This window comes from Mesocricetus auratus, unplaced genomic scaffold (assembly GCF_017639785.1).
Source record: "Mesocricetus auratus isolate SY011 unplaced genomic scaffold, BCM_Maur_2.0 Super-Scaffold_100004, whole genome shotgun sequence".
Lineage (NCBI taxonomy): Eukaryota > Metazoa > Chordata > Mammalia > Rodentia > Cricetidae > Mesocricetus > Mesocricetus auratus.
The window spans coordinates 109128147-109154625 of NW_024429189.1; the positions used below are offsets into that span (position 1 = coordinate 109128147).

General features: G+C 42.8%; 1 protein-coding gene across 8 annotated transcripts in view; it reads right to left on the reverse strand.

Annotated features, from left to right (window-relative positions):
- Kif16b (kinesin family member 16B) overlaps nucleotides 1-26479 on the reverse strand; it is a 263590-nt gene that overhangs the window by 222897 nt on the left and 14214 nt on the right. For all 8 annotated transcript variants that reach the window (XM_040746394.1, XM_040746395.1, XM_040746393.1 and 5 more), the window contains exons 2-3: nucleotides 6512-6581; nucleotides 3490-3603 (exon numbers count right to left, since the gene is read on the reverse strand). In XM_040746394.1, coding sequence (XP_040602328.1) covers nucleotides 3490-3603; nucleotides 6512-6581 — 184 coding nt within the window. The remainder of the gene's footprint in view (nucleotides 1-3489; nucleotides 3604-6511; nucleotides 6582-26479) is intronic.

Genomic DNA, 26479 nt, shown 5'->3' on the forward strand with positions numbered 1-26479 from the left:
AAAGAAGCTAAACATATACAATGGAAAACAGAAAGCATCTTGATCAAATGGTGCTGGCATAACTGGATGCTGGCATGTAGAAGAATGAGGATAGATACATGTCTATCGCCATGCACAAAACTTAAGTCCAAATTGATCAAAGACCTCAACATAAATCCAGCCACACTGAACCTGTTAGAAGAGAAAGTAGAAGGCACCCTTGAATGAATTGGTACAAGGTACAGCTTCCTGAACATAACTCCAGTAGCACAGATACTAAGATCGACAATTAATAAACAGGACCTCCTGAAGCTGAGAAGCCAGCAAGACAAAAAGGCAACCCACAGATTGGGAAAAGATATTCACCAACCCCACATGTTACAGAGGGCTGTTCTCCAAAATTTACTAAGAACTCAAAAAGCAAGCCTCCAAAACACCAAAGGATCCAATCAAAAAATGGGGTAGAGAACTAAATAGAGAATTCTCAGTAGAGGAGACTAAAACGAGTGAGAGACACTTGGGAAAGTGCTCAACATCCCTAGCCATCCAGGAAATGCAAATCAAAACAACTCTGAGACACCATCTCACTCCTGTCAGAATGGCTAAAATTAAAAACTCCAAGGACAGTTTATGCTGGAGAGGATGTGGAGAAAGGAGAACACTCCTCCACTGCTGGTGGGAGTGCCATCTTATATAGCCACTTTGGAAATCAGTATGGAGATTCCTCAAGAAAAATGGAAATCAGTCTACCACAAGACCCTGCAATTCCACTCTTAGGCATATATGCAAAAGATACACATTCATACAACAAAGTTGTCTGTTCCACTATGTTCATAGCAGCATTATTTGCAACAGCCAGAACCTGGAAGCAACCTAGATGGCCCTCAACTGAAAAGTGGATAGAGAAAATGTGGTACATTTACACAATGGAGTACTATTCAGCAGAAAAAAAATAGAATCTTAAAATTTGTGGGCAAATGGATGGCACTAGAAGAAACCATACTCAGTGAGGTAACCCAGTCACAAAAAGAGGAACATGGTATGTACTCACTCATTTACAGATTTTAGACATGAATCAGGGGAGTGCCAGCACACAATCCCACTGCCAGAGAGTCTAAGAAACAGAACCTGCATCCAGCGACTGATGACAGCAGAAGCAGATACCCACAGACAAACACTGATCTGAACTCTTGGAATCCAGTGTCAGAAAGAAAGAACTGATGGGCAAAGGAGTTAAGACTGGGCTGGTTTAACCGACAGAAACACTTGACCTGAACAAGGGGGAGATCTTGGACTCCAGATTGATGGCTGTGTGGAAAGCATGGAACTGACCCAGACCCCCTGAATGTGGGTGTCAGTGAGGAGGCCTAGGTAATCTATGGGGCCTTGGGTAGTATTTATCCCTGGCAAACAAATAGACTTTGAGTTCCCATGCCACAATATGGGAGGCTCTCTCAGCCAGGACTCTTGGGGGGAGGGCCTACACCCTTTTCTGGATGAAATGACAGTTACTGGAGATCCACCATGGAGGGCCTCACCCTCCCTGGGGATCGGAGTGGAAACTGGGTGGGGGACTAGGGGACCTGGTGGGGAGGGCAGGGGAGGAGGGGAGGAAGAGGGAGCTGGGAATGACATGTGAAACAAGATTGTTTCTAACCTAAATTTTAAAAAAAAAAAGACAGAGAACAAGGAGAGGAGGACATCAAGAGCTAGCCACTCAGCCAGCCATGGAATAAGAAGGAAAGTAAGATATACAGAAGCAAGAAAGATAAAAGTCCAGAGGGAAAAGATAGACGGGGTATTTAAGACAAAAAAGCTGGCTTTCAACAAGCCAAGCCAAGGCCAGGCATTCATAACTAATAAGACTCCATATGTGATTTATTCAGGAGGTGAGTGGCAGGCCCTCAAAAAAGTCAAAAGAGTAAAAACATCTGCACAACACTAGACTGTCCACTGCCAGTATATACAGACCAGCCACTTTGATCCCAAAGTCATCCTTACTCTTTCCCTCAGCCCCCTCCTCATTTATTGATAAGAGGCTTCCCTCTCTTCCCACCTGACAGCTGGAATCATTCCTTTTCTCCCACACAAAAGCATTCCGGTGGCTTCTCCACCTCCATTCACAGCAGCACCATACCTCAGCTCTGGAACTATTGAGAGGCCATCTGCGTGAACCTGAACAAGTGACTAAAGCTCACTGAATGTCCTGACAAAGAAAACTGGAGTTTAAATTCACCGTATTTGGTTCTTCCACAGATGTAACACAACAGAATACCAAGTATGTCTGACTCAAGAAAAACTCAAATGTCAGTTTCACTTCAACTCTTCCATCACACTGGGAACCCCCTCTCTACAGTTGACGTCACCCTTTCCCAGTACTGAGCTCATAGCCTCTGGATACAATCACTGCAGTACTCCAACTTCAACATCTGCATTCCCTCAAAATATCAGGCTCTCCGTCACAGAACACTTCTAAACCAGACACATTTCCTGAATGTCAAAGTGCATGCCAGATAGACAGACAGACAGACAGACTGACTGACTGACTGACTGACTGACTGACTGACTGACTGACTGACTCATCTGTGTATACATATGGACATATATGGATGATTCAGAGTGGGGTGTGGTGGCTCATGCCTAATCCTAACATGCAAGTAGGGGTCAGAAGTAGTGGTGGTCTTGAGATTCTACATTCTAACATGCTCCCAGGCGATACCACTGACTCACAGAAACGCATTAGTATTTTCAAGCTCCAGTTTCCAGGATTACAACCCAGGTCAAGAAGAACCAAGCAAACATATGAAGACCTGAAACAAGTGTCTGGGATATTTAAAGAAGCTATTGAGAAGCCAGGGAAAGGCCCACTGATAATGAAGCCCATGTTCTTCCAAATGGGTTAGTGTGCCCTCAGCTCTGACCAATGTCCTGCTTCTGTCCATCCAAGAAAATATGTTTGTTGTTCTGCTTTAATGACATGTTCTCAGTGTCTTAAAGGTCATCTGGGGTTGCCTTGCTCTCACCTGTGTGGACCACATCTGCATTTGCTTCTTGAGCAAATACTAGCATCAGTTTAGGTTGTAGATTCTAGAGAAGCACTCCTTTTAGAATTCTTTCTATAGCTTATAATGATACACAAAGCAGACAAAATGTGGCTTCTGTTTGATATCTATTTCCTATGCTCTGACATCTGGAGGACACAAGACTAAAAGGGTTTATTTCCAAAAATATACAGGTGTCACCCTCCTAACACCAAAGGCTGCATCCAAATCCTTCACAATGAGATCAATGTTAAAGTTTTAAAACCATTTAATTTATGTTCATCATACTCAAAATGGTTAGAAAAAAATCTTTAGAAGACTGAAAGACTGAATTATCAGGCTTACATAAATATTCCCATCTGATAATTTAAAAGTTCAGCAAAAAAATAGTTAGTTTGTTTCTAAGTGTTTTAGGGCAGGACTGTTTTTCTGGATAAGAAAAACAAACAAGAAGAGTTTGAGATTGTACCATTTCTTGTGAAACATAATCTGGACTCTTTGTGTCAGCCGAATAAAAAGAGAAGTCATAGGTGAAGGTCTTGGTCCGTTCTCTGCCTGAGTCTCCAGTTCCTCCTTCCGGTATCTAGAAAAGACATTTTTGACAGTAATAATAAGAAAATTAGGTGATAATGACAATAACATAAAGAGTATTGTCAATTAACAAGTGACCCTAATCAGGAAACAAAATCTGTGACTAAAACACATAAAATGATTAACATTTGCAATGTGTATACTCTAATCAACACTTAATTCCTATTAGTCTCCCTAAAGAATGAATAAAAATTTAATATAAGAAGAATAGGATCTGTATTATAACCACCAACTATGGTCTTTACTTTACATGAGCACCATGTCCAGTCAGACTCTGTTTCTCTTACAAGACTCTTTGACTGTTTTCCCTATGATGTAACCCCCCCAACCAGAGCTGTACTGTACAACTTCTTGGGTGCTGGACACTGATTCTGGAAAAAGTGGTGCCCTGCGGAGCTGTGTGATTTGGTGCCCCTTAAAACTCCAAATCAGCTGTCTCCTCCTCCACGATACTTCCCTAGTGCCCCACCTAGAAATAATTTTCCTCCCTTTTCTGAGTGACAACACTCCTAAGTTATATCATATTGTGAGAATATTACAGATGTTTGCATACATCTTACATTCCATGCTCTGAGCTTAAACTGAACCCCCAAACCATCCATAATTTCCCAAAACCTACCTTGAATGTAATGCTAAATAGCTTCAATGAACAGTATACTTGTGGATAATCAACTTTTTTAAAACAAAATGTTGAAAAATTAACAAAGCAAACAACAGTATATTAAAATATGAGCATTTCCCATAGGTGCAACAGTGGCACAAATGTTACTGAAGTAACCAACAACTGATAGGATTTAAGGCTTACTCCACAGAAGGAAATGCATGACTGGTATGGTGTGTTCATAGGCCCTAGGGGTAAAACCTACTATTACTTTTGCTAAATGTACACTGTATCAAACTACCTTCTAAATTTATATCTTTATATTCACAGATTAGTTTAGCTCTCATACCTCTTCAGAGAAGTTTCTTTGTTCAGTGAATGATGGTTAACATGGAAATTCACAACAGGTCATGTGCAGAGAAAAGGTATCTATGGAGTGCTTGGCCATAAATGGCATATCTATACCACGTACCCTCCCCCAGAAGGTTCAGTGATCATATAGGAAAAGCACAGAAAGATTTCAAGAGCAAGAGGTGGAGGAGGACCAGAGTGAAACAACGTCTTCTACACAGGACAGGACCAAACCACTGCCCTCATGAACTCACAGCAGCTATGAACACCTACACAAAACCAAGCTTGTCAACATTCCAGCCAGGAGGAGGGGATCTTTAGGAGCTACCAACAATTGGTGGCTACTAGAGTAAGAAAAGTCTGCTTTCTTGAATGGTGTGGTTCCTAGTAGGTAGACCATGCTCCAGTAGTTCCACAGCCATGACTATACAAGCAGTACAAACTGAACTCAGTGGATTATACTTTAAAGTAAATAGATGATAGACAAACAGACAGATAGGAACGTGAAGTTGAGAAGATTGGGAATGAATCTGAGAGGTTTAGAAAAAGCAGGGGTAAATGGTGACTATGATTGAAATACACTGTATACATAAAATTTTTAAATTAGCAAAATATTATAGTAAAAATAAACTGGTAAAGGAAAAAATGACATCTATTCTAATTACTCAATCATCATAGAAGAAAATACGTATAAAAACAAAAAGCAACAGAGTAATCAAGGAAAATCTGTAATACACATGCAAGAGAGGATTCGGCCAAAGCACTATGAGCGCACACATGCATGAAGTAGTAGGAAGGTCACTACCAGCAGGAAGTGGACAGAACTGGAGCAGCCTGAGAAGATGCTTAGGGGAGGTCAGGGAGAGTCACAGTGTGCTGAAGATGGTGGTAAGTTCAGAAGGAAAGCAGTCTAGTAGAGAACTTCTCAAGCAGAGGGACACCAGTATCCCAGAGCATGCCCTCTGGGAAGACAGTACTATTCCCACCCCTGTTTCTGGAGATCACGCTGAACTACTCTGAAAATGATCTTAAAGTATCCTCCCTCCTCAGACACTTGGCCATGGAGCGACAGGTCTCAGAAACACAGCACCCACACTGAAGGCACTAAGCCCAAAAGCACATGACGTCTTTGGTGTTACTTTTATGCCCGTGCTTCCTCCTTGAGTGGAAAGCACTCAAGATCCTTATCCAGTGTGCTATTGAAATAGTATATTTTAAAAGCAAAAGGAAAAATTTACCATTGTGAAAGACTGTGGGGGTTTTTTCAACAATGTTTTCTAGAAAACAATGCAGTTTTATTGTTTCCTTTTTAAGTGCTCATTGCTCTCAGCTAACAATAAACAACAGTTGTCAGATCATCAAGGATCAGAATACATGATGGATTCTCATTAAAAACTCAAAATAAAGAATTGGGGATATAGTTCAGTTGTTAAGAGTGTCTGCCTAGCATTCATGTGGCCCCAGGCTTGATCTCTAGCATAGCATAACCCAGGTATGACAGTATATGAACATGATCCTAGCACTGAGGTGGGGGCAGGAGAACCTGAAATTCACGGTCATATTTGTCCATATTTGAGGGCAGCCTGGGCTACCTGAGATCCTGTCTCAAAACTCATCCAGTGCTTTCACAGGATACAGGCAACTATCAGGCTAGAATATACGGTAGAAACGCCAGGTTCTTATCTGCAGTCAGAACTCACAGACCAGGGAAACAGCTCCGAGTCTGACTCCCAGGTTAGATGAAACCAAGCGGGAAAACCACAAGAATCAGATCAATGCTTCAGTTTCAGGACTAAGCCTCAGCAGAGAGCGAGTACACTGCTAACTGCACGGAGTCGGGGCAGTCACCTCAGAGGTGCATAAGGCTTGGGGCTTCATTCATCTGTAGCAACCTCACAGAGCAAGTGTGGATCTCTCAGAACTACAGCAGGGTAGAGTCATCACTTGCCTTTAAGTTTGTGATTGTCGTTTTGCTTTTCTCCATTTGAATGATAAACTTGGCCTCCAGGTCCTTTTCCCTGCAACATAATAAAATAGTATGGGTAAGGAGACAAAAGATTATTTTGAAATAAACCTGTTTTATCTGCTTTTCACATAAGGTTCTTTGATTTTAAATGACATCTGAAAAGTAATCCCACTGCATAGCAGTGCTCCCAAATCCTTGCTGAGGCTATAAACATGAAGACGCATGACATAGATGCCACCATGAGAAACTATGACTAACAAAAATGTGCTGCCAAAATCTGGAAGAGTTTCTAATAGTAAGACAAGTAATATGTCAGGCACCATAGAAAGCAGCCCTATCAACCTAGATGAAAACCAAGTCAAAAGCTGGGATGGTCCAACTGTGAGGTGTTCCCAGGAATAGCCAGGGTTCTGCCCCTCCTCTTGTTAGGTCCATTGGGAATTACACTTCTTACGAAGCAGTAAACAGAGAAATTCTGAAGAGCGTAACTCTCTATTTGGTAGCAAGGGCCTGCAATCCCAGCACTTGGGAAGCTGAAGCAGAGAAGACCATGAATTCAGGGCGTCTGGGCTACATAGAGCTATCACATCTCAACAAGAAGAAAAGATTGTGTATCTACACAAAAGAATTCTAGCCAGTCAAAAAGGATTGACAAGCATCTCTATACACATGATGGTATAGTCACCAGATCATATGATTTAAGTCAAGGCAGAGAAAAGCATGCAGGCAGTCCTCACCTTTCATGGTCTGCCTTTAATATTTTATACTCTGGAGAGAAAGTAATACACATCCAGTACTAATCCTAACTTGAATTCTGAATTTTGACCATTTCCTAGGCTAGTAATACACAATCCAGGCCTCTCTAGTGATGCCACACAGCACAAGCAAGATTCAGATGCCAGCTGGCCATGAAATCACAGAGGAAGAGCACATACCCTATGGTATGCACTGTACATTGTACTGTGTTAACAAACCAGAAGGCTCTATAGGTTAAATGTACCCAGAGAACTATGATTTATTATATTCTTAACTTAAAATAGGTTTAGGGACAAACTCTCATCCCAAGTCCAAAGAGAACGCATATTATCTAAAATGTATGATATTGCTCATATGTAGAAAATAAAAGGGCAACCTCGGTCTTTTTCAAAAGGCTACATAGGGAGAAAGAAGAAAATGGAAGAGAATGGCAATGACAGGAGCTAGATTTCTCTGAATATTAATGTATGCAAATATAAATTTACTTAAAACAAGCTAAAATTTTCCCAGCACTTGGGAGGCAGAGGCAGGCAGATCTCTGTGAGTTCGAGGCCAGCCTGGTCTACAAGAGCTAGTTCCAGGATAGCCTCCAAAGCCATAGAGAAACCCTGTCTCGAAAAACCAAAAAAAAAAAAAAAAAAAACCAAGCTAAAATTCAAACAAAGTTGATAATAGTGAATCAAATTCTATCCATCCACACAGTGGAAGAATATTTCCATAAGGCATGGAGGATTTTGACTATGCAATGTGACAAATCAGTTCTCTTTGGTGGTCATTCTGAGATTTTTTTTTACTTGTGTGCTATGAGATAAGTCATGAATACTTGATGCTGATATCGCTGAGAACTACTGCCGGTAGACCTAGTAGATTAAAAAGAAACACCAGCACAAGGTGGATGAGGAGTGGATTCTTAATGGGAAATAATAAACTTTATCTAAATTTAAAGAGAGAAAGGGGGGTAAGGGAGGAACGGAGAGGCAGAGAGAGAGGAGGAAAAACCATAGTTTGCACATTGCTAATCTGAAAATCAAAAATGCTCCAAACTGGAAAGCTTCAAGAATGCTTACATGATGCCACAAGTGGCAATTTCACACTTGACCTCATGTGATAGGCCACAGTAAAAATACAGGCACATGAAAATGTTATACAAAGTACCTTTAAGTGACTCTCATGATTAGTCTCAGGTCCAACCCCCAAGATATTTCACTCTGCATATGCTAACATTCCAACATCTAAAACAATCAGAATTCTGAAATCCATCTAGTTTCCAAACATTTGAGATAAGGGATACCCAACTCCCTAGTTCTGTCTACTAAAACAATCTAGAATCACATGGTCAAAGAATAGCCTCTAAACACTAAAAGAATGGCTTCTTAAAGCAACTATTAAATTAACTATTTAATTCTTCTCACTCAAGAAAGCAAGGGCCATTACAGATCACTAGACTGTGGGAAGTCAAGTTCACAAACAACGGGGAATGCTCCCCCAGTGCTCATACCCTCTGGGTTCCCCTCCCCTTGTTGCAGGTTGAACCTGGGGCGAGTCACTTCCAATGACTAGAACACAAGACAGCCCAAGTATCATGCCTGGGGCTGATTGAAAAACACTGTAACTTCTATCTTGCTGCCTCTCTCCTTAGGCTTGTCCCTCCTTTTAAAGCCCTGGTGGTGGGGAAAGCCAGCTGTCACAGTATGAGAAGCGACCCACAAACCATAGGTCATGTCAAGAGCTTTAAACACCAACCAAAAAAAGATTAACACTGGCCAAACTTGAAACGTTTGAGTAAAAATAACTGCAACAAAACATAAATATATATTTAATCAATCATATAAACTCTAAATTAGAAAATAAAAACTAAGAAGTCCCCTTCAGAGGATGAAAGGCATTATATAGAAGTTATTAGCAGATAGCTGTTCAATGAAAGGAGAGAATCAAACACACATGCCCTATCTCCTCCATAATAGCTACTTCAGGGCAACTAAATGGAAGTTGCCCTTTTAGAGCCAAAGGAGTATGTGCAGCTACGCTTCCAGATGCACAGAGCCTCTCTGAGAGAATAAGCAGGAAGCTCTTTGCCTGGGACCTTTGCAGAGAGAATGAGCAGGGCCTTGGTGGAACAACAAAAAAAAAAATGAACTTAAACATTTCACTAGTGAAACTGCTTTAGCATGATTTGATATAACTTTTCTGATTAAAATCAATGTAGTTAATTAAAATCAATGTAGTTAATTACTGCTTCGAAACACTGTGTGCTTCCTCCTGCTTCCGGACAAGTCCATGACTGACTCAGCCTCCTCTCCTGGCACCCTGCCACACAGAGGACAATGGCTGGCCTTGCCATCCACATGTCCCTGTTCCCTGGCTCACCCTCTGTGTAGTCTAGATTGGCCTCTGTCCCTCTCCACCCTTGTGTACTTCCATGATGCAAAATGACACCCAAGAATCAAAGCTACCCCCAAAACACCCTTCTGACCTTGAGAAACATTCCTGATTTCTTAGGCAGCCCGTCAATGCCCTGCCTATCAGAGTTACACAAAGCCCTCCATGCTCTGTCCCAACTCATGCTGCCATTCCAATACTATATCCCTTCCCCTTGGCCAACCCCAGCCATGCCTCTAGATGTGCTCTCACAAATATATATACATACATACAGCCAGTTTTCTGCAGCCTTTGCCTTGTCCTCTCCTAAGCTGCCTTCTACCTGTCTTGTCTAGTACACAGTGAGCTCCTTAATAATAAGGCCCACTGTCTGAGTTCACATGCTCCTTCAGATGCCATCAGAAACAGTTGTTCTATTTGCTGAGTTAACTGTTTGAATTACTGTATGAACATCTCTCACCCAGCCTATTCAATAACACCCATCTTCTACCTACTCTGTCCTCCACCACCTTACTCAATGATCCACCCTCTGCACACTCTGATCTCCCACCATCCCTACTCAATGATGCCAGCCTCTGCCTTCTCTGGTTCCCCTCACCCCACACTGCTCTTGGGCCTTGTCTTTCCTCAGGACTGATACCTTCACACTTCTCACACGAAGCTCGTCTGCTGTCTAGTTTAACCAGTTCTTCCTACTCAACTTCCAGAAACAACCATCCTATACCTATTTGGCTCACCCCACTCCCACAGGCCTTATATCTGCTGAAGTGATCTACCAGGCTAGCCCAGAGAAACAAGGACCCAGCTTCCTGCACAGCCACACCAGGTACACCAGGCACAAAAGCACAATTTACAATCCGAACCAAGTTTGCCCTCTTGCTTCTTCTCCAGCACTGTCAAAGACCAGGCACAAGAGTCCTCCAGCCTCAGGTCAATTTCCCCTGACATTTAAGAAACATGAGAAATAAATCTTGACATTTTTCTTATATTGAGGAAAATAAATAATCCTAAAATATCATTTGAACATTGATTTGATAATAGAGCAAAATGAACTATGTCTCTCCCCGGCCACTCTGGTGAATTAGGTTTCTCAACTGAAAAGTCAATTACAGCCCCTTCATATAAATAAGTAATTTATCTGAAAGGTCTGGAAACTAGATCATATGATGTTACAAATGAGCCAGCTGGAGCAAGTATGCTGAGTTATAGATCAATACTGGAGGGGTGAGGCCAGAAAAAAACAAGCTTTCGAAAGATCCAGCCATGGAAACAGGTAAAGATGCCAGCTCTCAGGTGATTAGGAAAATGCTAATTAGTAAAGAAAAAGATAGCAATGGCAATCCAGATTTTTTTTAATGTTTTTAAATTATCCAGGAATTCAAACTGACTGCCATTCTGCTAAGGGTATATGATCACTTCATACACAGCCAGACAGAAGGATGCTGGACCCTTCAAACTGAACCACTCCCTTGGGCTATTCTTACTAGTTTATTCTGAAGCAAAATGAAACCCTTCTGTTTCACCTGGCCAAGTCTCACACTGTAAACAAATATTTCACTGCTTTCATTTTAGTTGCAGGATATTCAACAGAACAATTAAAATGTATTTTTAAAAGAATACAAAAACCCCATATACAATATAATGGAAAGAAGCCCAAGGGACACTGTAAGTGATAGAAGAACAGCTTGTCAGTGGCCACCATGCCTGCACTTCAACAGAGCCAAAGGAGTATGTATAGCTATGCTTCCAGATGCACAGAGCCTCTCTGAAAGAATAAGCAGGAAGCTCTTTGCCTGGGACCTTTGCAGAGAGAATGAGCAGGGCCTTGGTGAAACAACAAAAAAAATGAACTTAAACATTTCACTGGTGAAACTGCTTTAGCATGGTTTGATAAAACTTTTCTGATTAAAATCAATGTAGTTAGTTAAAAAGATACTGCTTCGAAACACTGTGTGCTTCCTCCTGCTTCCGGACAAGTCCATGACTGACTCAGCCTCCTCTCCTGGCACCCTGCCACACAGAGGACAATGGCTGGCCTTGCCATCCACATGTCCCTGTTCCCTGGCTCACCCTCTGGTGAAGTCTAGATCGGCCTCTGTCCCTCTCCACCCTTGTGTACTTCAATGATGCAAAATGACACCCAAGAATCAAAGCTACCCCCAAAACACCCTTCTGGCCTTAAGGAACACTCCTGATTTCTTAGGCAGCCCCTCAGTGACCTGCTACCACCCAGTTGTACTTCTTTTCCTTTATAAATGAGAGCCACAAATAAAGTATGTGCTGTCCAATCGTGTTGAATTTCAGATAATCAAACAGCTTGCAAGTGTAACTGCCCTAAGTAGTCCCACTACTCACACAGCACAGGCTCACCCAGGAGACTGCATTCCTCGGGCTCCACCACGCTAAGAGGCACATGCACTCCCTTGCCTAAGCCAGGAAGACCGCTGAGCACACACCCAAAGAAAGAGCAGAGGATCCAGAAGTACATGTCAGCTTACTGACATCTAAGTCTAGAACGAACTCAGGGATCTTGAGCCACCCTCTCTGCAGCAACCTCTTCCTCGACTGCTCCCACCTTTCTGGCTGACCCTGAACACTTGGAAGAAATTACGAAAAATCAGTGCACAGTCAGGAACTGCTGAGGGCTCTTACTTGCTCTCCATGAACTCAAACCAAGATCAATGTGGTGATGCATACATGTGATCCAAAGAACACAGGAGGCTGAGATAGGAAGATGTGAACTGGAAGTCAGCCCAGGCAACATATTTAGACTGTCTCAAAAAAGAAAGAAAAAGACAATACTGAAAAAGAAACGGCTTCCACAATGGCATCCTGATTCCTATTTGATTCTCAGGAGCCACCTCCCCACACAACAGTCAGCTAAGTCACAGTGACATGACCTGCATCCTAATGACAGTCTTGGATGTAGCAGTGAGGAACAGGCAGCATCTCCCATCACCTGCGGGCAACCCCATGCAAGAGGGAAAGGCAAAGTCACTATCATAGCATCATGGACTTCACAGACAATAAGAGCTCCACAGCTGAGATGTGCTGCATCAGGCTGGGGCCTAAGGTTGAGACCTTTAACATTTTGCCTTACTTAGGGAGGGTATCAGAAACCCACAATTAGGCCAAAAGCCAACTGCTATTATAGGTAACATGTTGATATCTCAGAAAAGCAGCCAATATGAGGGATGTTAGCAACACATCTATTCATCATTCTTCCCTTAGAGAAACAACAAGGAAAATAAGAGAGAGGACACCAGTCACTAGAAGTGGGGTGCAACAGAGAAGTAAGCACATTGTGGTTCTACCCCATGTGAGGTGCTGGCCTACAATGGCACTGAGGATAGGCACATAGCAGGGAGACTCTCTGATTCAAGGAGCTGGCAGAGCCAGGCCTTGCAAAAAAGAGTGAGATGGCCATCAAGCACAGAATTCCCCACACCAGCTCCCTTGAGAAGCAGACAGTGCACGCATGCAAGCGCAGTAAGCTCTCAGACTTCCCAACAGACAGGTCTAAGCTGGAGCCACAGAGCAAGGATGCAGACAGGTTTCTGTTTGTCAAACCCCTAACCCCTCCATACACACACACACACACACACACACACACACACACACACACACACACACACACTTCCGTAGAAAGAAAAGCCTAACTGAATTGTTTTGGTACAATCTGGAAGTTCTTCAGACGTACAAGATCCTCACTGAAGAGGAGCAGAAAAGTGGCCACATACACATTTAGCTGGGATGCTGTGGAGAAATTCACATAGTCATTCATTCCACAAATATTTAGTGGGTGTCCTCACATGCCAAAAACACTTGGTATAAGGACACAGTAGCAAGTCATTAATTTCAGTGAAAAAATAATTTCAGTCTCATTTTTTATAATAAGTGCATAAAGAAATACAACTAGGTCGGGCATTGGTGGCACATGCCTTTAATTCCAGCACTCAGGAAGCAGAGGCAGGCAGATCTCTGTGAGTTTGAAGCCAGCCTGGTCTACAGAGCAAGTTCCAGCCTCCAAAGCTACAGAGAAACCCTGTCTTGAAAAACCAACACACACACACACACACACACACACACACACACACAAACACTAGATATCTTGACATGGGCATGACAGCAAAAAGACACAGGGAGACACGGAAGCCACAGAGGATTGTCCAAGGGGTGGCTTATAGGTGAGCAAAGGTCTCCACAGAGCATGGCTGAGGGCCAGGCAAAGGCGGAGTGTTTATGGCCAAAGGGTCAAATCTGCAGTGCCTTTGGCCTGACAACACTCATCTGTTCAACTCAACCCAGATCAACAAACAGTCTCTCCTGCTAGGAGACCCAGATCTGATTAACTAAGCACTCGGGAGAGTCTGATGGGCCAACTGCTAGAGAACAAGCTGCCCTGTTTGATCTGCAATGTCCTCCTCAATGACCCTGAGGAACGAAGAGACTCTGCAAAGCCTGTCCCCTTCCCAGCAACTTCTTGGCTATGCTCTGTGCTAGACAGTAGTCTCACTCCATCTTAATGTAGCCCAAAACACCAACCAATTCTAGAAAAAAAGAAGTCCAGGACAGTGAAGCTACCAGCCTTAGTCTGAGTGACACATACACACCTCCCTGAGGGCAGCAGCTATGTGAATGCAGACACAATGTGCATAAGCCCTCCCATATGTGTATGGACCCAAGAAACCCAACTAGCCTCACCTCCACCTAACAGCCAGAAATATCCAGCTGTCCCCATCCCATACTATCCTGTAAGGATAGGGTTCACGAGGATCACCTTGCTCACACTGGTCCTTCAGCCTGGAAGGGACTCTCTCTTCCAGCTGACTTACCCTGAAAATCCCATTAAAATGTCTCTTCTCAGGACACTTTCTTGTACCCAACTTGCCTCCCCCAGCCAGTATCTTCCATGTGTGGTTCTAGAACGTGCCACAGCAGTTAACAGACTTATTAATTACATCTGTTGATTGTGGAGTGACTACATATTTGTCTTCCCCATCCGCTTGAAACTTCCTGGGGATGATGCCCAACTTTTTATATATTTCACCATACCTAGCATCATCCTCACACAGCACAAACATCTGGATGAATGAGTGTGCCCAGAGTAGCACTCCTTTTTCTGTATCTTCTGGCTGAGTCAACTGCATTGGTGTTTCTCTTATCTCTTCCAAGACGAAAGATCATATTTGCATAACTTTTAGGAGAGTACTTCATTATAACCGCACGATTTTGCATTATCAATTGCTGCTTTGAATTTCTTATCGGGCCTACTTTATAAGTTAAGCTTTATGACAGATATATATGTACATAAAGAAAAAGACACAGCGTACATTGGATTGCTTCTACCTTCCCTCTCAGAAATCAGCTAGAGGAGTCTATGAAATATCTTCACAGATACAGAGAGAAACTGCAATGAAATGAAAGAATAGATGAAGCTGCTAGCTGAAAACAAGGTATTATTCTTGAACTCAAGAGTGAGAGTTAAGTTCCTACCTTCAGTATTCACTTTAAACTGTTAAGTGCAGATGCATTTCCCCATAAATATCAGTTAACTTGGCAGATATTCACTCCAAAGAACAGGAACGAGACTCATCTTCCCAGAGATTAGCACTAGAACCAAACACAAGGACCCTTCCATCTCCTCTGGAGTCACAGGAAAGATGGCAAACAAGAAGTGTGAGCAGCATGTTTGTTTGAATGAAAAAGGCCCCCAAAGGGAGTGGCACTATTAGGAGGTGTGGCCTTCTTGAAGGAATTGTGTCACTAGGGTCAGCTCTGAGGTCTCAGAAGCTCAAGCCATGCCTAGTGTATCTGACAGTCTCTTCCTGCTGCCTGCGGATCAAGAAATACAACTCACATCTACCTCTCCAGCACCATGTCTGCCTGAACACTGCCACGTTTCCCACCATGATGATAATGAACTCAGAAACTGTAAGTCACCCCCAATTAAATGTTTCACTTTATAAGAGTCATGGTGTCTCTTCACAGCAACAAAACCCTAAGACAAAACGTGATAAGGCAAGCCTACACACTTGTGAGACATAGGGAAGAGGGCCAGGATTTCAAGGTCATCCTAGCTGCACAGTCACTTGGAGCCCAGCCTGAGCTTATATGAGACAGCACCTCAAAAGAGACAAGATAGGGAAAGAGGAGAGAAGGTAAGGAAGTACATGTGCCCATTCTCTTTGGCATGTCCAAAAACACACAACCAACAAACTCCTTTGCAAAGGGAGAGTTTAAAAGAGGTGGTATACAATTACCCACCGGTAGCTTAAAAGCATCTTTACCACTTTTGCTGTCTGCTTGTGTTCAAACATTAAGTAACTAACCCCAAAGCTCCCAGTATACGATGGCAGCACCAAGAGACGAGTCCCATGGAAATGAGTACTCTGTACTTCCATCTGTTCCACGTCTATAAGAGCCCGCTCAGACTTTTCCATATTTTAGAAAAATGTTCTCCATGAAAGTTTCTCTTTGGTGGGGGGAGGGATACACTGGCTAACCTGTGGAAAGAAGGCTGATCCCTTTTACGACACTGTCAACCAGATATACGACTGAGAGGAGGGGCAGTGACAGAAGTTCAAACTTAACTGCTGGACTTTTCCCCAAGACTTTTTTATTTCCAGTCGCAGTGGAGTAAGGTACAACCCTGGCTTCTTAATCTGTCTTTTGAGAAATGTACACCAAGCCAAAATGGTTTAATCTTGGTGGGACAGGGGACGGGACTGGATTGAAACCTTGCCTACCAACAGCTTTGAGACTCAGGGCTTACTACCTAACTTAGCTGAGGCTTGGATTTCACTCATCTGCATGCTGGATTTGACTTAATCCTCTTACACACCTTTGTTCAAACTGCACAGCAATTGTGTGGCTAGTGCACTATGTTAACATATAGATTTGAACTAAATGATGTGACTGATAAATCGAGTACCGCAAGTCCTAGCAGACATCAGACATACATTTCGATTTCAAAATCAAGATCCATTCATGTACTCCACAAATATTCCTTTACTAATGTGTGCCCTTAACAGTTGAAGTTCTATGGATATACTAATAAGCAAAACAAAACCAAGCCCAGCCCTGCCCTGCCCACTGGGAGCCCCCATGCCAGAAGGGAGATTTATTTTACCATAACATTTCCCAAATGTTTCCCTAAATAGGTTAAAATGGAGGTAATAGAGAAAATGTACTTTAACACATTTTCTACCCAAATCTTACAAAAATGAAGATAGATAGCTGATTTATGAAAAGTTTCAAAAGTCCTGGGTATGAAAAGCCCTGTCTTCATCTGCAGACTTGAGAGGTCACAGTTCACAAAATGATTATCAGAAACATGAGGATTCTGTCACTTTTTAAACTTTTGAAAATTACATCTGGTCATTCTGTCTTCATGCTGACTGTCCAGTGGAAAGCCATGCAGTGCAGTTTTGATGCCACTCATCTAAATTAGAAAGCCACAGTAGCCAGAGGCAGGAATAGAGCAATGGACAAATAAATATATGTTTCCCCTTGTCAAGGCTTGTTGAGGGACAGAAGCATATAATTAAGATTTGTGCCCTTTAGGAACCTACATGACTCGTTACCACGGCACTACAGACAGCCTATACAAGCAAAGCCATCTTAGAGGTTGATGAGTCTGGGAAGCTGAACCGAAGAGAGCCTGGATTTTGGTTGGCTTAGTCCGTAAGGCAAAGTTGGTCCAAAAGCAGAAACATGATCATGTTTTTATATGAAGAGCAGGTCACCAGGAAGTCCCTATCCAGGATTGTTTTTGTACTCCGAACAAAGCCCAAACAGGTCCTGCTTGATAAAAACAGCTCTCTACTGGCCTTGCTCCTTCCAGACTACATAGGTCACATGAGAGAACACCAGACCTGAGTAGAAGCCTGGCCAGAGCAACCACAGAATTAAGCAGGTGCTGTCACATACCTACCCAATGTCAGGGCCTCACCCAAGGTGAGCCCTGTGGCTACTGAGCACAGCTCAGGGCTGACCCAAAAGCAGAGAATGCCACACTTGGTACTCAGCCAGTAAGGTTAACACAGCAAAGATTCCTACCCAGTTCTCCAACTCTGTGTCACACAGGAATATCCAGAGGGCTTCCCACACCCAAGGCCCAGACTGCACCCAAACCTATTAAATCTGTCCCTGACGAGGGAACGCTGGCTGGGAAGGTTATGCACCACTGACCCAACATTTTTTTGGCTTCTCCACTCACACATTACCAGTCTCAGAAGGACAACCTGTGCCTCAACCAATCATCAGAGGAGAGAACCCAAACTGTAATGGGCCCTGCAGGAAACCAAATGTGCCAGAGGAAAATCAGGGGAGACCAGGGAAAGAGTCAAGCACACAGGCAGAACCCTCAATAGAACGTACACTTCAGATGGGTAGTGTGGAACTGTGAGGCCAGAGGTCTCAGGACGGTAGTCAGCTCAAAGTACTAGACTAGTAATTAATCTGTGCTTTAAAAAGTGCTCAGCTATAAGCTAGGAATAAGTCTGGCCTGCTCTGCCCCCTCAGATGGGCTAATAGGACAGGATGTAAGCACTCTGAGGGAGTATCTATAATCCACTGTCGAGATTTCCAACAGAGTTCAGGGGAGTCTGGAGGAGGCCCATGGTTCCAACTCCAATTTCCAGCTCTTTGGATTTCATGGCTTGCCTATGTACTACATGAAGTTCAAAGCTGCTATGAGCAACACAACAATTAGCAAAGAAAGACTGCTCAGAGACACCACCCAGAATACTGACAACCCAACTGTGGCAGGGAAGCATAAAGGAAAATGACCAAAGTTAAATGGGAATATAAATCAAAGGAGAAGAGTGCTATGCAATGGTTTGAAGTCAGAAGTTTGAAGACGTCATCCCTGGACTGGGACTGCAGCTGCCAAAAAGCTTCCATTAGTGACTGAGCACAGTTGAGAGTTATCTCCCCAGAAGGGATGCTTAGCTCCCCAAGGTCTAACTCAACCCACTCCAGTCTCCTAGCCTCACTCCCAGATGCATGACAGAGGCCAGGCACGAAACACAGGAGATGGAGATGGGAGGCTGCCAATCTCAGAAAGAAACTTCTGCCACCAAATGGTACCCAATCTAAAGGTTCTGGAGGTGGCTTCCCAAACCACTACATGAGTACATTGTTGGATATCTTCCCCCGCCACCACCACAGTGCTGTGAAGGCAGAGACAGCAATGAAAATGAAGGCAGATGTAAAGAAATTAAGCACTTTCAAAAAATAAAATTAAATGTAACCTGTCTGGAACAAATTCTGAGTGAGTGGGTCAGGCTTTCTAATTTCTCATTGAAGCTTTATTAAAATGGCCACTAATGAAGGGGAGGTGTGTCCTCTCATTCACATTACAGACTCCTCTCCCCTGATGCCTCTCCCTTCCCTCCTTTATGCTGTCACTGTCTCCCTTCCTCTCCCTCTGCAGGGTGTCCTGGATCTCCATAACTCTCATTCCTCTAACTCCCTAACAGTGTCTTCACTTTCTAATGTCCTGAAGAGGCAACTTCTGCAGAATGAGGTGACCAATAGCTGAGCTGTGACCACCAGGCAATATTAGCAGGTTCTGAACAGGTTCTTAACGCTCCACAATTTACCCAGAATCCCTGAGAGTACATATGCTGCCATTGTTAGAGGCAGGAGTACAGAAATGCCATGATGGAGCCAGAAGGACTGAGGCGCACACAGACTCTCCCGATATCACCCGTGCAATGTTCTCTGGAAGAGGAGATGCCCTCAGCACTGGTTTCACTGAACAAGCCTTATGAAACCAACAGTGTAGGGCCTCCCTAGGACAGCAGTGTGAGGGTTAAGGAAGTCTCAGGTTGCAGTTAGTGACACAGTTACACCTCTAATTGGACCTCATTTCAAAGGAGGACGGAACACACAAAGCAAAGTCAGTGACTGACTGGGGCCAAGAAGGCTCATCTTGAGATAAGAGGATGACATCAAATGAGCAGTTCTGCTTCTGTGTCACGCAAGTCCTCACCTCTCAAGTGTCACCTTTCTAATCTTTGATGATTACTCGTGAATTTTAATTCAACCTGCTTTCTCCTACACAGTGAAGCTTCCACTGAGCCTCCTTCAATGGCCAGGGCTACCCTGCTTACATCTGCAAAGCTTGACAGATTCTTCAAGTCAGCACTTGAAATAGGAAGCGCTCCAATGAAGAGAGGCCCTTAGCTTTCTTGAGTCCCTCAGGAGATAGGAGAACAACCACATGTGTTTATAAACAAGTGGATAAAACCACATCACACCAAACTCACACAAAGAAAGCAAAGCTCTGGTAGCACCTATTGAGCATAATACTGACACACAACCATGATGAATTCTTTCACGTATATAAACAAGGCCTCTGGGCCTCCTAGGAGTTCCTTCCCTTTTCCTATTACAATTATCCTCACTAGCCAATCTGTATTTTGGCTCTGAGCTCTCTCTCCAAAACATCTCCATGATGTTCCAAATCTCAGTGAGTCCTCAACTTCACAAACTTCAACAGTACCATAGGACAACCGCCTAGTATAACAAAGGTAGGGGCTATACCTAGTTTAGACACCATCCCAGGGGGACTCTGTAATGCTAAGCTTATTTTCATATGATAGAAGACTGTTATTTTACTTTTTTCTTGCATATTTCTGGTAGCTAATCAAAACGTGTTAACCCACATTAACATTTCCTATGTTTAAATTTTTCATTTCAATTTCTACTCTGGTAAATATAAATTCTAAGAGTCCAGAAGAGATAAAGCTCTTTGAATTCTTCAACAACTATTTTTAGTGAATTTATTTGTAATTTCTGTGCATGGGTGTTCACAGACAAGGCCAGAAGAGATATCAGATTCCTCAGAACAAAAGTTATAGATGGTTGTGAGCTATCATGTGAGTACTGGGAATCAAACCCAAGTCCTCTGAAAGGTTAGACAGTGCTTTTAACTGCTGAGCCATCTCTCCAGATCATTAAATAAATTGTAAGAGCATTAGAGACCCCCAAACCAAAACTGAAAACTGCCGGCCTAGTAAACACCACCCAGCAATGTGTAAAATAATCAATCAAGCAATCAATTGAACAAATCGCTAGCTACAAATATGTTTCGAAGGTTTAAATAGCTCTGGCTTTATCTGTTACTGACTAGTGGCAGATGCCTTGTAGAAGTCAAGGAAGAAGAAGAAAGATGGCAAAGCAAAGCAAAGGACAACAAAATCTTCTGACGCCTCAAAATCAAGGACAAAGGAATTCAAGCCAAGATCAAATCAGAAACAGCCAAATAGCACTTACTGCTCTAGGAAAGAGTGACACCTCTTCTCTCTATTTCAACAGTCAACAGAAAGAACAGACAACATCAGAATTATTTGTTAGTGAAGAGTGTACACTAAGATTCATTCCATCTCTTAACTGTTATTACCTGTAAAAATAAAAATAAAAAAGCAGAGCATGTACTTCCAATATATAATGGCACAAGATATATATTATCATTCCAAAATGCAGGGAAGGGAGCATAGCAAGGGAATACTAGACTAAAGCAAGACGGAAAACCAGCTGAGCAAACTCCAAACTACATCTCCATATCTGACATCAAAACTCTCCACATCTCCAATTTCATTCAGCTTTGTTGACTGCAACACGCTTCTTTCTCTTGTGCTGGCTCCACTCTCTGCCAGAAGCTCTCCTCTGCAGGTATCCCATGACTCTAGCATCTCTAACATCTTGGTTTCATCAAAGCAATACAGTCTTCAACTTCACAGCTTCATGAAATGGTCTCTCTAGGAGGCCTCCATTCAGGGACACGCCTGACACATGTCTGACCTCAACAGCTTTATTCTATATCTCCTTTCTTTTATCTTAACTCCAAACCCAGAATCACATTGCTGAATTCGCCAAGTTCTTCTGCTTCCTGGGGCTCAAACATGGTCCCCTTGTTCAATTACATCTTCACCAGCTATCTATCTTCCACTGCCTAAGCTTGGCTGTCCTGAAACTTGCTCTGTAGACCAGGCTGACCTCAAACTCAGAGACCCACCAGCCTCTGCCTTCCCAGTGCTGAGATTAAAGGTGTACCCCACCATACCCAGCTCTAAGCTTTTCTTTAGTCCCTTTTCACAAATTGGAAATTTAGCTGGGTGGGATCTTGCCCTGAGGTTACCACTCCCTTTATTCCATTTCTTTTTTTTTTTTTTCCTTTTGGTTTTTTCGAGGCAGGGTTTCTCTGTGGCTTTGGAGGCTGTCCTGGAACTAGCTCTTGTAAACCAGGCTGGTTTCGAACTCACAGAGATTCACCTTCCTCTGCCTCCCGAGTGCTGTGATTAAAGGTGTGAGCTTATTCCATTTCTTAATTTGTTTATCTCCTTGAACTCAGGATTTAGCACCATTCTACTTCTAGGTGCTCTTTTTGACCTCAATATTTGTTTTGTAATTTATCCTGCTCAGCTTGCTCCTTTTCATTATAAATCTTAATAAGCATGAACACTAGTAACCACAGAACAGAGTCTACACTAGGATGTTCTGGAGTTCTTCTGCCAACAGAATTAATCCAAAACTCTTCACTTTAGCCTCAGACAGACTCTTCCAACAAGGGCAAAAGGCAGTCACTTTCTTCATCAAAACATCACAAGAACAATCTCTTGGCAACATATTAAAATTCTTCTCCTCTGAAACCTCTTGAGTGAAGCCTTAATGCCTCTGTCTTCCATGTTCCTACTAGTATGGTCCATTAAGCAGTGCTTAAATAATTCCACTGCTTTTCTAAATCAAAGTACTCCATATTACTCCAAACAAACACATGGTCAGACCTATCACAACAATACCCCAGTCCTTGGTACCAACTTTTCTGTCTCAGTTAGGTTTACTACTGTTATGAAGAGACACCATGACCACACCAACACTTACAAGAAAAACATTTACTTGGGATGGCTCCCTTACAGTTTCAGTCTATTATCACCATGACAGGGAGAATGGAGGCTCAAAACCCATCCACACAGTGACACACTTCCTCCAACAAGGCCACACCTCATAACAGTGCCACTCCCTATGAGATTGTGGGGGCCAATGACATTCAACCTGCCAGGAAAGTCTGCCCCTGGAATGTTGCTTTCCTTCCTCCAGCACTGGGCCACTGACTTGATCACAAGCAGATGACACCAGCCCATCTCCACAGCTCCCCTTCACTGACTACCACAGCAGGTATGCTGCTGTTCTCAGTGCTAGAGGGAGCAAAGAGGTCGCCTGAGTGCAAACTCTTTACTGACACTCTAGCCTTGGGACCTGGTGAGCAGAAAACTAAGCCAGATGGCATTGGAATGGCTTGACCTCCATAAGAACTGGTGCCATTTGTAACCTGTTCCAGGGTTATAGTCCTTGGACTTAGCATGGCAGCAAGTATTAAGGTTTTGAGTGAAATTGGAAACTAGAACTATTAAAATCCCTAAAATCTCAGATATTGGCGAGAATTATGCCTAAAAGAAGCAGACAGGATGACAACTTTTTCCTCCCTTTGCTCCTCTACTCCATCTTTCTGCCTACTCATTTGCAAACCTGAGTTCCTAAGGACAGGAGCCAAGCTGACTGTGTTCACAGTGTCTAACTCAATACTCTGCACTTTGTGGGTGCTTGCTCAGTGAACATTTGGATGATGTTGACCATATACTTTGACCTTGTCCTCAAGTCATTTCACGTCTTTGTGGGGGTCTTTAGCAGTTCTCTAGCAGAAGTTCAAGTAACCTTTAGAAAACATATTAGGTCAAATCATCCCGCATCCACCCTTCCACACTTAAAACAAAGTCTAAAATCTGTGGATTAGTAGACCCTACATGTCCTGCACACTCCCTACGTCACTGCACTTACCCCTTTGGCCTCCTCTATCCACTGCACATTGCAAACACTTCTACAAGCCTTTGTACTGTCTACTTCTGCCAGACTATGTTCCCCAGATAGATTTACAACCCACCCTGACCGTACACCGTTCATCAGTATAATCAGTAGAGTTCTTCCCAGACCACAGAAATCTGTAGTTCTTGCCCTTTCTGTGTTTTGTCTTTTGTGCAGAACTCTCACTGCCTGCCATTGCATAGCAGCCCTGTGATTGACCCCTCGGCCTATAACTGCCAAAATGGCAGCTAGAAGGCACATGTGCTACTAAAATGAAGTTATACTACAAATATAACACACTAGATTTCAGACTTTTAAAAAAAGGCAAACTTGTTGCTGTTGCTGTTTGTGTTGCTGTTTGTGTTGACTACATACTGAAATGACATTTTGGATTAGGTTAAATAGATAGATCATCATTCTTTTTTTTTTTTTTTTACTTTACTTTTACTTCATTTTTCAGTGCTGGGAATCAAACCCAGGGCTTACACATGAGCAAGCAAACATTTTATCACTGAACTATATTGCCAGTTGCCTCTTTAGTTTTTTAATGTGATTATCACCAAAAACTTTTAATTCATGTCTATACTTCAAACTGTTCTGCTAACAGCATAAATGAGAACATACCTGCCTTGGGAACAGCAACCTGCTGTGCCCCATTCACCAACAAATCTGCAAACCTAGAACAGAACTCTGTATTCAAAGACACCCAAAAAAGACCCAATACTGTGGGACCCTCTCTTGGAAGAACCTTTCTATCTTATAGTGTTCTGGTCAAGAGTGCCCTCCTTCCAGAAACTTTTTGGGATTTCTCAACGTGGCACTTGTCCCCAATAGCAGAAGAGGAATTGGCACCTTTGACACATTAGCCAAGCTTACCATAAGTAGGTGTTTCTATGAATCATCTGCCTCATTTAGTTGCCATAGTAATATTGAACTAAACTATCAGATTCAAATTTCGGAAGAAAGACTTGAGGCTCAAAGAACTGAAATAACATCAAATAAGCAAGCAGCCAAGTCAGGATGCAAACTTATGTGTTCAGCTTCCAACCCTGGCAGCAGGCTCTCCACCTGGGTTCCAGGCAGCAGCTGGCAGATAGCATCACACACAGAGAGATGATCTGCAAGGCCTGCACTTTAGTCTGTCTGCTTCTTTGTTTTAGGCATAATTCTTATCAACATCTGAATTTCAGAAATTTCAATAGCTCAGACTCCCTGTTCCATTCACCATGTGAACAGCTACTTATATGACAGGTACCAGAACTATAATCCAAAAAGATGGAAACAGCCCCATTGCTCTTGAGGATTCAGATAATAAACCATTACGGAAAACATGCAAGAAGTCAAATTGTGGCAAGTGCCACAAAAGAAGAAAAGCCAAGAACCAGAAGTGGGGGATGGTACATTTGATGGGTAAACTGAGAAAGCTCACGCCAAGGAAATGACATCTGAGCACAACTTTGAGGGAGGAAGGAGTGTACTATGTGACATCTGGGGAAGGGATGCCTCCAGCAGATGGAATACTGAGGAACAGAGAAACCTCATGCTTCTAGACACTGGAGTCAGAGAACACAGACAACATCCTTTTACAGTGTAGAACTGTCACTGGAAAGTGGTCTGCAATCAGTGACTACTGTTCCCTGCCCCACTCTGCATGTAGACATAGCCATGTGACCAGCTCCTACCAAAGGAAGATGAATGCTAGCGTTCTCTGCACCCTAGCAGTCTAGAAGAGAGTGTGCCTCCTCCACCATCTCATTATCTTCCGCATCCTTCCACCAGCTACACAGAAATCACACGGAGGACCCTGAGAGTGGGAGCTCCAGGTAATGGAAGAAAAAACACCTGCTGAGTAGGAATCATAGCAATGGTCTGCTGACATGAGTGTGTTTATACTGGAGACTCTCAAATGTGGAAACAAATTTGTCACAAAAGGTCCTCAACTTCTCTAATGGTGAAGCAAGAAATCTGTTTCGTTCAACTTCTCTGTCAGGGTTTCTCACCAGGAACTGCTCCAGGCTTGCCAGACCCCTGAAAGCATTGAGTTTGACCTCTACATAGTAATTACTACCTCTCTGCATGAAGCCAACCTTGGGCCCACCACTGAGAATTGCCCATGTGCAGCTGGCTATGGCTCCCATCCTCCCCTCAGTCCCCACTTCTTATTAATACATGGGACCAGTCGTTAAACAAGGTATTAACAGCTGAAAGCCCATATCTACATTCCATTAAAGCAATGATTCTCAACCTGTGGGTCAGGATAGTCTGCATGTCAGATATTTACCTTACAAATTATAGTTATAAAATAGCAGCAAAACAATGTTATGGTTGGGGATCACCACAACATAAGGAACTGTATTAAAAGGTCACAGCATTAGGAAGGTTGAGATCCACAACAAAGGAAGGGCAGTCCCCAATCTACATAATGGACAGAGTTATTTCTAAGTACTGTCATCCATTTTTAGTTGTAACACAAGCCAGGGCAGGCAAAGTTGGTAGACACAACAGGAAAAAAAGATGTTTTACATGTATCACATTACCAAATGTTTTACATTACCAAAGGTAATGTAATGTAGGATCTTGGACTAGATCTTGAAAAAAATACAGGTCTTAACCTGAGCAACCTATCACCAATAATACAACATTACTTTCCAAGTTTCAACACTAATGCTATGGCATTATGAATCATACATAAGAACTCCGTATTTCCACATGAAGAGTTGAAGACATTTCAAAAAAGAAGAAAGTACATTATTTAAATCATCTTCTGTGGGAACCAACCATACCTACTAACAATATTCTCCCACTTGTTCTATTTGATCAAGCCAATAATAGCTCAACTGAAGACAAAACCTTTAGAAGAGGGGAAAACAGACAAAAATTCTAATATTTCCATGTGTGCAAATGTTCTCACATGTGCAGATGAATGCAAGGTTACCATAAGCA